General features: G+C 51.6%; 1 protein-coding gene across 2 annotated transcripts in view; it reads left to right on the top strand.

The window, feature by feature from the left end:
- The first annotated feature begins 3,146 nt into the window (after positions 1-3,146).
- The window catches only part of LOC138809333 (TBC1 domain family member 9), a 67,704-nt gene continuing 60,510 nt past the window's right edge, over positions 3,147-10,340 (top strand). Inside the window, exon 1 of one of the 2 annotated variants that reach the window (XM_069995875.1) lies at positions 3,147-3,398. In XM_069995875.1, coding sequence (XP_069851976.1) covers positions 3,269-3,398 — 130 coding nt within the window. In that variant the 5' untranslated portion in view covers positions 3,147-3,268. Of the gene's footprint in view, positions 3,399-5,567; positions 5,764-10,340 lie in introns of those variants that run through there. The other variant, XM_069995876.1, reaches the window with a different exon arrangement.

The raw sequence follows: 10,340 nt of genomic DNA, 5'->3' as shown, positions 1-10,340 counted from the left end.
TATATTTACAGGATCTGTTTGCATTTCTGGGAAGAATATGATGAAGAGTATGGACCGAAAGAAGGAAACACTGCCCAAGTGCCCCTAGTCCAGTCTGTTTGCTCTTCGGGGCTTTCACACTCTTGTGTTTAAAATGAGAAGCCCAGTGCTCACTAGATCTGGAAACCTAACTGCGGTTTAGATATCCAGAAGTTGTGTATATGCTTGCTTCTTAGGTGCTGACAGACCCATGGGTGGCAGGCCTGTGGAAAGGATGGTTGTCACCGTCCACGAATTGCCACGCGCAATGCTAGGTCCACTGACACACTACTGACTGTAGCCGAGCCTTCACTCTGCCCCAGTCATTAAAGTGTCCTCTTTCATAACAGCTAATTAATTTGGAAAGGAATCGTTTCATATTCAGCTTTGCCCAGTGACACAGCCCGGTTTCTTCTAGGAACACAGAAGACCCAATGTGGAAAGAAAGACTGTTGCGTTCTTTCTCTTGTGTTTGTTTCCAGAGCATCTCGGAGTTCAACACAGGGCGTTTCATCCGCTTCAAAGGGAGACAGGAGTGAGTACTCCTTGCTATATCTATGGGCTCCCCGAAATGCCACTAGCTGGGGGAAATTCCCAATAGCCTGGTGAAGTGGCCATGCTTCCAAGCTGGACAAGGAAGCAGAGCAGTGACCAGCCTGGTGTTTGCTAGCAGGTGCGGGGGGAGGACAGGGCTCCCCGGGATGTACTCACACTTTGTTTCTCTGCTGCCACTGAGCTCCTGAACCGTTGAGGGACATGGCTGCACTCTATTCCTTCTAGAACTGGGTCACGAGGAAGTATTGGGGTGGGAAGGGTGCATAAGGCAGGACTCCAACGTTTCCAAAAGAGGGCCAAGTCCCACGGAGAGAGGACTAGGGGATACTTGAACCAGGGATCCCCGAGATGAGAATTGCCAAAGACAAACACACTGCCAGCCAGCGGGCCTCAGCAGACCCAAACAGCAAGCAGTAAACCAATTCACTACCCCAGGCTCTGGCCGCGAGAACCCTTTGAATAGATTCAAATGGCTGGTTTGCTTGCTCTGCTGGTGCTCTACTACTTAAGGTATACCACTAGACTGGATATTTGCTGGTTATTTTAGAGATGGGGTCGCTTGGACTTTTATGCCAGGCTATCTTTGAACTGTGATCCTCTAGATTTATGATTAGCTAGAATTAGAAGCCTCAATCACTGGTACATGACTCTTTTTGTCTTTCTTACTTTCTTCCTTTTTCCTTCCTTCCTTATGAATGGATAAATGAATGAATAAATGCATGGACTGCTCAAAAAAACACTATTTTGGTATCAGCAGATCAAAAGAGGTTGAGCTAAATTTACTGTGGAGAGCCAGTGTGGAGGATTTGGTGCCAAGCCACAAGTGTGAGCAGTTAAGAGCCCTGAAATTGGCCAGGCACCAGTGGCTCACACCTGTCATCCTAGCTACTCAGGAGGCTGAGATCTGAGGATCAAGGTTCAAAGCCAGCCCACGCAGGAATGTCCATGAGACTCATCTCCAATTAACCACCAAAAGATTGGAAGTACCCTGTGGCCCAAAGTGGTAGTGTGCTTGCCTTGAACAAAGAGCTCAGGGACAGTGCCTAGGCCCCTAGTTCAAGCCTCACGACCAACAAAAAACAAACAACAAAAACAAACAAAAGAACCCCCAAATGACAGTGTGGCCGTGTTGTGTAGCAGTCCCTGCCCCTGGAAGTGTGGAAGCACTTCAGAAATACTGAAGTTATGTGCATGTGCTGATCATCAATTTTACATACCAGAGTTATATATCTTCGTTGTTTATTTGCAGAATTGATGACAGACGCCGCTGTGCTGTGGTTTTCCTGGTTTGTCTTAAATAGGTGGCCTGACTGCAAATACCCCCAAAGCCTAGTGTTTCCTAAACAGGCAAATGGGCTGGATGAGTCAGGAGGGTCTCAGGTTCACACCATCCTGGACTCAAGATTAAGACTGAGGCTCATATAAGACCGAGGCTCATAGAAGAACACGTGTGGCGAGGTTAAAGGGAGCCCTTTCGGGGCGGTGGCGGCCTGGCCCGCATGAGCGGCATGGTCGTCTCTCCTGGGCACGATGTCCACGGGGGGACTGTGTCCATGGGGGGGCTGTGTCCACGGGGGGCTGTGCCCACGGGGGGCTGTGTCCACGGGGGGCTGTGCCCACGGGGGGCTGTGTCCACGGGGGGCTGTGTCCACGGGGGGCTGTGTCCACGAGGGACTGTGCCCACGGGGGGCTGTGTCCACGGGGGGGCTGTGCCCACGGGGGGCTGTGTCTACCAGGGGCTGTGTCTACCAGGGGCTGTGTCCACGGGGGGCTGTGTCCACGGGGGGCTGTGTCCACGGGGGGCTGTGCCCACGGGGGGCTGTGTCTACCAGGGGCTGTGTCCACGGGGGGGCTGTGCCCACGGGGGGGCTGTGCCCACGGGGGGCTGTGTCCACGGGGGGGCTGTGTCCACGGGTGAGAGTGAAGACCACCCCGGGAGAAGCCACCTAGAGCTCCGCCGCGCTCCACGCGGCCGCGAGCGCCCCACGGAGGCCGGGCGGCGGCGCGGACCGCACCCCCCCGCCCCCCCGGCCGCGGCTCCCGCCCCGCGCGCGGTCGAGGCGGGCGATGATGTAATGCGCTCGGCCGGCCGCGGCTCACGGCGGAGCGGAGCCGGGGAGGGGCCGCGCGGCGCGGCAGGGGCGGCGCGTGACCGGCCCGGGGACACGGGAAACAAACACATCCGCGACCCTTGGCGGCGTCCACTTCCCACCCGGCACCCAGCGGCTCGGAGTCCGGGCGCCTCGACCCACAGGCTTCCGGGGACGAGGGGGGCGTCGGGAGTAAGCACCCCCACCACCGCCCCAGGCTGGCGCGGGCCGGCGGCGGCCTCGCTCCCGGGGTGTCCGGGGCGTCCTCGCCGCGGGGCCGCGGCGCGCGGTGACCCGGGGAGCCGGGCCCCGCCGGAGCCGGAGCCGGAGCCGGAGCCGGAGCCGCAGGGCTGATCGCTGGCGCGCGCGCGCGGCGAGGCCGGTCCCGCGGGGAGGATGCTGCCGGCCGCGCCCGCGCCCCGCTCCCCCGCGCCCGCCGCCCTCCGGGGCTCCGCGGCGGCGGCCCGGGACGCCCGGTGAAGCGGCCGCCCCGGAGCGCGTGCGCCCGGCCGGGAAGTGCGCGGCGGTGCGGTGCGGTGCGCGCCCCGCCAGGCGCGCGCGCGCGGGACCACCGGGCCCCGCGGCCCCTTTGTGCGGCCGCGACCATGTGGGTGAACCCCGAGGAGGTGCTGCTGGCCAACGCGCTGTGGGTCACCGAGCGGGCGAACCCCTACTTCATCCTGCAGCGGAGGAAGGGCCACGCGGGCGACGGCGGCGGCGGCGGCGGCCTGGCAGGTGAGCACCGGCGCGCGGCCCCGCCTGGGCCCGGCCCGGGGGCCCCGGGGACCCCGCACGCCCACTCGGCCCGCGTCTGGCCGTGGGGTCGGGGGTCGGGGCTCCGTGGGGACGGGCGCGGGGCAGAGCGGGGCTCGGTCCCCTCGGACCCCCCGCGCGCCCTCCCCGGCTGTGCCCGGCCGCGGAGCCGGGAGGGCGGCTTCGATCCCTTCCGCGCCTTGCTGGGCATGAAGGCCTTTTGTTCCCAGGGAAGCAATGGGCCGAGGAGGAGCCCGGTGCGGTCATTTCCTTTCTCGGTCAGGACGGGAAAGGGAATGAATAAGGGGGGGAAAAAAGAATCCTCCGCGGCTCCGCGCTAGACCTAAAGCCGCGCCAGGTATCCGTCTGGTTCCGGCTGTAAAGAAAAGGATTTGACTGTGTAACGACGTTAACTGGTCACCCCGGGGGTCTCCATTCATCACTGAACGGTAGCCAAGACGCCCTGTGTCACTCCGGATTGAAGAAGACCCATCACACCCTTGTCTCCAGAGCACCATATTGGAAAGGGCTTCCTTTATTAACCAACGAGCTTGCACCACCAGATCGCGGGCTCACACCGCAGGAGAGAAATCCGACCGGGGCTTTGCCCCTGTCCGTTCAAAGGAACACAGCTGGAATAGTTGTGAAGGCAGAAAAGTTAGCGGAAATAGCTTAAGGAAGAGACGCGGCAGGAAAAGAGAGAGAGAGAGAGAGCGCTTTGGACCTCTTCAGAGGCGAGACTCAACCCTGCCAGCCTCCAGGAGCGGTGGGTGCCCGGCTGGGCAAACTGTTTCCACCAGCCCCCGCTGTGAACGCTCTGGGTGGACTTGCATTCCTTCGTGATTGTATGTGCAAACTAGTCTTTTCCAGGTTAAAAAATCAAGGGTCATGTAGCGCTGCATAGACTGACATGTTAGAAAGGTGTTCTTAGTGCATTGGGTGACCTGTTATTTAGCTGACTTTTTCTTTTATACTCTTCTACCAGAGAAGGAAACATCTTTAGAGGATTTCCCTGTTCCTTTTCTCTTAGAAATTGTCTAGCTGTAAAGTGCAACTTGTATTTCCACTATTGGGATCAACCTAGTTTGGCCTTCTTGAAACTGAATACAATGTATAAAGTGGAAAGTGTCATGGTGACCAACACATCCTGTTGTAGTTAACCTCTGATACTAGTAACTACTAAGTATTCATTCCTCTCTCTCTCTGCAATAAGAGGCAGAGATAGCAGGGCTTCCAAGCCTCCTTTTCCTATCTCACATTTCTATTTTCCTCTTGATTCAGAGTTCTGACTGTTCACAGCCCACTTAGAATCCGTGTCACTGATGACTTGTAAGATGGGTAAAATTATATCACAGTGATTGCACCTGTTATTTCTAGTACAATTGGAATTACCTCTGTGAGTGCAGATATTCCTACCAACAAAAGCTATTTTCAACCAACAGAGGTAAAATATTTGGTCTGATAGATTTCTACCATGTCCAATGTGGCAGGAACATTTTAGAAAGCCTTGTGCTGTGTTTAAGTTTATCCCAAGTCTAGTGAGAGTTCATCTCTTTGCTCACTAACTTGCTAGTTCATTAATACAGATTTGTTGGTAACTTTTAAAGTGCCACTGTCGTAAAGCCTAGCAGAGGACAGATGTGGATGTAACGGTCACATAAATGAGCACCAAGCGTCTGCTTTCTAGGGTCCTCTCAAAACCCAGAATCCTACCTAGGGCATGTGGAGGTTTAGAGAAAAGACCACTTAGAAAGACGGAGGCTGGATTCTCAGAGTACTGAAAGTTACAGCCATGAGACTAACCTACACCTGAAAATCACCATGATGTTACTGGGATCCAAGAAAGGTGGAGCCAAGGAGGAGGGGCCTGAGCCTGGAAGCAGCAGCCACCTCTGGGGTTTCCACAGCGGAAGGGCTGGACATGCGCTCTCTGGCTTCTCTTCTGCTGCCTTCCCAGCTTCTGCCATTACTTTTCCACCAACAGAACCCAAGAGGAAGCCAGGTGGGCAGGGAGCCCTAGTCAGGTGGTCCCTCAAGACCCACCTCCCAGGGAGGGATCTGGGAGGTGCAGCCACTGAAATGGCCAGTGCCAGGGGAGAAACTCGCTGTGAGCCTCAGCATAGGGATCAGATTTGCCCTGGGGGTCCCAGGAACATGGCCTGAGTAAGTGACAAATGACTGAGAAGCAAAGGAAGAAATAGATAGGCCGGGCCATGAGAGAGAAGAAAGAGCAAGTGTTGTGTGTCAGTTGTTGGAGATTGCCTGGAAGATCTCAGGATTTTTCAATAGTGTGCAATATGTGGGCCAAGACCACCCGTGTCCAGTCAGCAGAGGATGGTGACCACAAGTAAGATGCCTGTCCGAGGCCAGCTCTGTGTATGGTCTTCATGGTGCTGGGTGTGGGGTGTGGACGCCGGAAGCTGTACCAAACAATGAGCACAGTGCAGAAAGAAGCCGTGCTGTTCTTGATTTGAAACAATGTTGTGTACAGAAGCAATGGAGCATTCTGTTGTCAAGCCCTTGATTTGTTTAACCTCTTTTCACTGAGATTTCATACACACAGATAAGTGTGTTGAATCAAATGAGGTGCAGATTGCCATGATTATCACAGATGAACACTTTGCAACCCACACTCAGATTTTTAAAAAAATCATACAATATTACCACTCCCCGAGGCCCCAGGGGACTCAGCCAATTTCTACACACGTTCCTCAGAGGATAAAAACTATCCTGGATGATATTCAGTAAACATTTCTTTGCTTTTCTTTCAGTGTTTCCCACACACACACACACACACACACACACACACACACACAAAGAACATACTCCCAACACAATACCTTGGCTTTGACGTGTTGTTGCTTTTTTAGATGAAGGAATGAAATGGAATCATTGAGTGCATTTGCTGTCTGACTTCTTTAGCACAGCGTTGCGTTCGTGCTAGAGATCATCTGTGGGCATGCTGGAATGTACTGACCGACTGTTGATCCTCTGCTTTCCTGGTGAACTTTTGGATTGTCCATCTGGGGCATCCTGGGTGCTGTGGCTGTGGTCCTAAGCTCCAGTGGTTTCTGATGTGGTTGTGCCAATACAGCCACCAAAGCAAATGGGAGTTGGCCTTGCTCCATGTCCTTTGTCAGAGTTGTCAGTATCTGTAAGTTTAGCCTCTGGTATCATAGAAATATCCAAGGTGAGGTTGATTTGTATTTTGGGTGAGTCCCTTGTTAAATGTGTGGCAGGATCTTCATTCTCCCACTCACCTGTTCAGTCCCATACTGAGAAGAGAAGATGTAAAACAACAACAACAATAATAATATCCAAATCTATTTGGGGGGGGGCAGTTGTGGGGCTTGAACTCTGGGCCTGAGCACTATCCCTGAGCTTGTTAGCTCAAGGCTATTGCTCTAGCACTTTGAGTCACAGTGCCACTTCCAGTTTTCTGGTGGCCAATTAGAGATAAGAATCTCACCAACTTTCCTGTCCAGGCTGGCTTTGAACCACGATCCTCAGATCTCAGCCTCCTGAGAAGCTAGGATTCTAGGTGTGAGCCACTGGCGCCTGGCCCAAATCTTTTATATAAGATTTGGTTTTCCCTATGTCAGGGTCTGACTGTCCTGTGCAGTGCGTCTTTTCTCTACTGTAAGGTTTTAAGGATTGCTTCTATATTATCTTTTGAAACTTTATAGTTAGAGGACACAACCAAAGATGGAGTTGTTTTTGCATTTTGTGCAAAATCCAAAGTGTGATTTTCTTCATATGCTGTTAGATTTCAGCATACTTTGAAATGTCAACTTGAAAAGAATGTTGTTATGTTAGAAATGTGTTTGAATACCATGGCGTTTAGAGTGTGAACTCCACAGAGATGCAAGAGAGAAGAGACACATTTCTGTTGCTGGCCATCACTAACCTAGTGACCCAACCTGGGGGTCGAATTTACGAGTGTAGAATGAACTCATGATTGTAGACCCGTGAGCATGGGAGCGGGTGGTTTCATCTGAGTTAGAACATGGACCTGGCTGGGAATTTCTTTTTATACCCAATGGAGAATTCCAGAACTAGGAAAAGTTTGTGTTTGGTAACTACACAATTAAAGATCACCCAGAAGTGGGGGAGTGGGGAAGAGAGGGAGAAAGCGATGTTGTTATTTGTTGTCTTTTTTCTTTTCCTATTTTATTTTATTTTTTGTGCCGTACTAGGATGTGGACCCAGGGCCTGCGGATGTCCCTTATGCTTTTTTGCTCAAGGCTAGCACTGTATTACTTGAGTTCTGGTTTCTAGGTTTGGGTGGTTAACTGAAGGCACATGTCTCACAGTTTAACTGCCTGGGCTGGCTTTGAATTGGGATTCTCAGATGTCAGCCTCCCCAGGAACTAGGATTATAGGTGTGAGCCACCAGCATCCAGCTTTGGCTCAGACTGGGTTCCTTATACCTTTACACCTGCCAGTATCCATTCACCGCTTAGCTCATAGCCACACCGCCTCAGATCTGCTCTTTCTCCTGGCTCTCCAGTGCGGATCTCCATTAAACATTTGCATGTGGGTGAAGGTGACTCTTTCCAATGTTTGGATGCAAGGAGCACAAAGCCAGGTGAATATCTCAGGAGGTGATCAATGTATGGGACCGGTCTTCTCCTCGGTCCCATTTCTCTAAAACTTGCCTGGCAGGAATTGGCTGGAGTGAAGGTGAGAGAGAAAGTAAGGGCTGATCTCTGCTTATACTTTAAACAAAGGTGAACTCTTTGTTTATTTTAGTGGCTTGTTTGTCTTTAACATCCTCCCTCCCTTCCTTCCTTCCTCCCTCCCTCCCTCCCTCCCTCTCTCCCTTCCTCCCTCCCTCCCTCCCTCCCTCCCTCCCTCCCTCCCTCCCTCTCTTTCTTCCTTCCTTCCTTCCTTCCTTCCTTCCTTCCTTCCTTCCTCCTTTCCTCCCTCCCTCCCTCCCTCCTTTACTTATGTACAGGTACCAGGATTTGAATTTTGCACCTTCAACTTTCACTTAGCTGTTTTGCTCACAGCTGGTGCTCTACCACCTGAGCCACACCTCCACTTCCTTTTTATTTCTTGCAACAGGGTCCTCTCTATGTAGCCAAGGTTGCCCTGGAACTAGCGGTCCCTTTGCCTCAGCCTCCAGAGAGCTGGAGAGAGCTGCAGTCATGAGCCTCTTGCAGCTGGCTACCATTATTAACTTTTTTATTTGGTGCTAGATATTGAACCAGGTCCTTGTACTGTTGGCAAGGCAGGTGCTCTGCCACTGTGCTATTCCCCAACCAGTATGTCTTCATGAAGAAAACTCAGTCATACAAATGAATTCTTAAATCTTTGTCATGCCTTAGGAACTGGATTTTAATGAAAAATAAAATAGAGACTCGTGTGGACACCATAACCGAAGCATCAAAAGAAGAAATCACATATTCATTAAATCTCTCACATTAATCTCATTTTCTGACATTTACATAGCCTTGCTCCAATGGAAATTGTAAAATACTTTATTTCTAGACGCATCCTTGTAGTACATTTTCAAACTGTCTATGCGATCTGAAGCTAAATTTCAAAGCAACATTGTTGCTGTGCGATCTCCTTTTAAAAGTGGGAGGGGGAGGGGGTCAAGGCAGGATTAACATCTGCTGAGATCCCTGCTCTGCTGAGACCTGTGCGTGCCACATCCACTAGAGAAACATTCTGAACACCCCCGTCCACAGGCAGTTTTCTTTCTGTTTCTCTCATTTTGAATTTACATGAGCCTAGAATTTCATAGATGACCAGGGTTGTTTTTTTTCTCCTTGACTTATATCAACTAACTCTTCATTTTAGACCTACCATGCTTGTGCTAATGGGGGACGGCACTTACAAGACGCATCATAAATGTAGGCAGTCTCCTAGAGGACAATCTTCTTTGAAAGGACCTTGGACGTATTCTGCAAACACAAAAGAAATGTTGGGGAGAACATGTGCTCCTACTTGAAATCATTTATGACTGAGCCTGGTCGTGTGCTCTGTGGGTCTTTCACTGTTGATTGAAGTTGTGGTGCGGTGGTTTGACCACTTGTGCTGATGGCCGTCTTCATTGCCATCTCTCTGGAATGAAAGTAGCCAGTCAGGCACAACTCACCTCCCTCCCCCAGACTGTGCTGCTCAGACTGCTTCTCAAAGAAAATGTGTCCTCCAGAAAGTGGGGAGTTCTTCCTGCCCTCCCCCCCCAGGTTTATTTTGAGAGTCAAGAAAGGTGCTAGCAGGGTTTGAAAGCAAGAAGCTCTGGTGTGTTCGCAGGAGGGACTCTGTTCTCAGACAGGACTCTCTTTGATCATGTGTCCTTGTATGTAAAGCGACAGTGACAGAGGCAGGGCCCCAAACCCACCAAGCAGCTAGCAGCTGGGTGACAGCACGCGGCCTGTATGAATATTGTGTAAATACAGGGACAGACAGCCCTTAGGAAGGAGGGAGAAAAGGAACGAGGAAGGGAGAAAAAAATGTTGGTTATAGTAACTATCTGGGATGGTAAGTTGCCAGGGCAATTGCTTTAAAAATGTTGGTTATAGTAACTATCTGGGATGGTAAGTTGCCAGGGCAATTGCTTTATTTATGAATCTAAAAAAAGAGAAGGATTCTTTTCTTTGGAAATAGAAAAGAGCATTATTTTTATATCACACACAGGGCCACACGGAAAGCATGGCTTGTCCCCAGATGTCAGTTCCTTTCCACTCCATGTCCTTCGTCATGATTTCATTGTGACAATCAAAGCAGGAAGTGGAGAGAAAGCTGCTGGCTGTGATCTAGAGGCTGTTCGTCTAGCCTGGACAGGCACAAGCAGGCAGACACTGGCTCCAGAGAAGCAAGCGTACAAACAGGTGCCGTGAGAAGTGAGTGCTGTGGAGTTGAACGGTGTGGTATACACCATTCATCATGCCTGTTTGTTGAAACGAACAGGGA

Source organism: Dipodomys merriami, unplaced genomic scaffold, assembly GCF_024711535.1.
Source record: "Dipodomys merriami isolate MVZ:Mamm:240054 unplaced genomic scaffold, mDipMer1.0.p SCAF_491, whole genome shotgun sequence".
Lineage (NCBI taxonomy): Eukaryota > Metazoa > Chordata > Mammalia > Rodentia > Heteromyidae > Dipodomys > Dipodomys merriami.
This window is presented reverse-complemented; position numbering and strand designations above follow the sequence as displayed.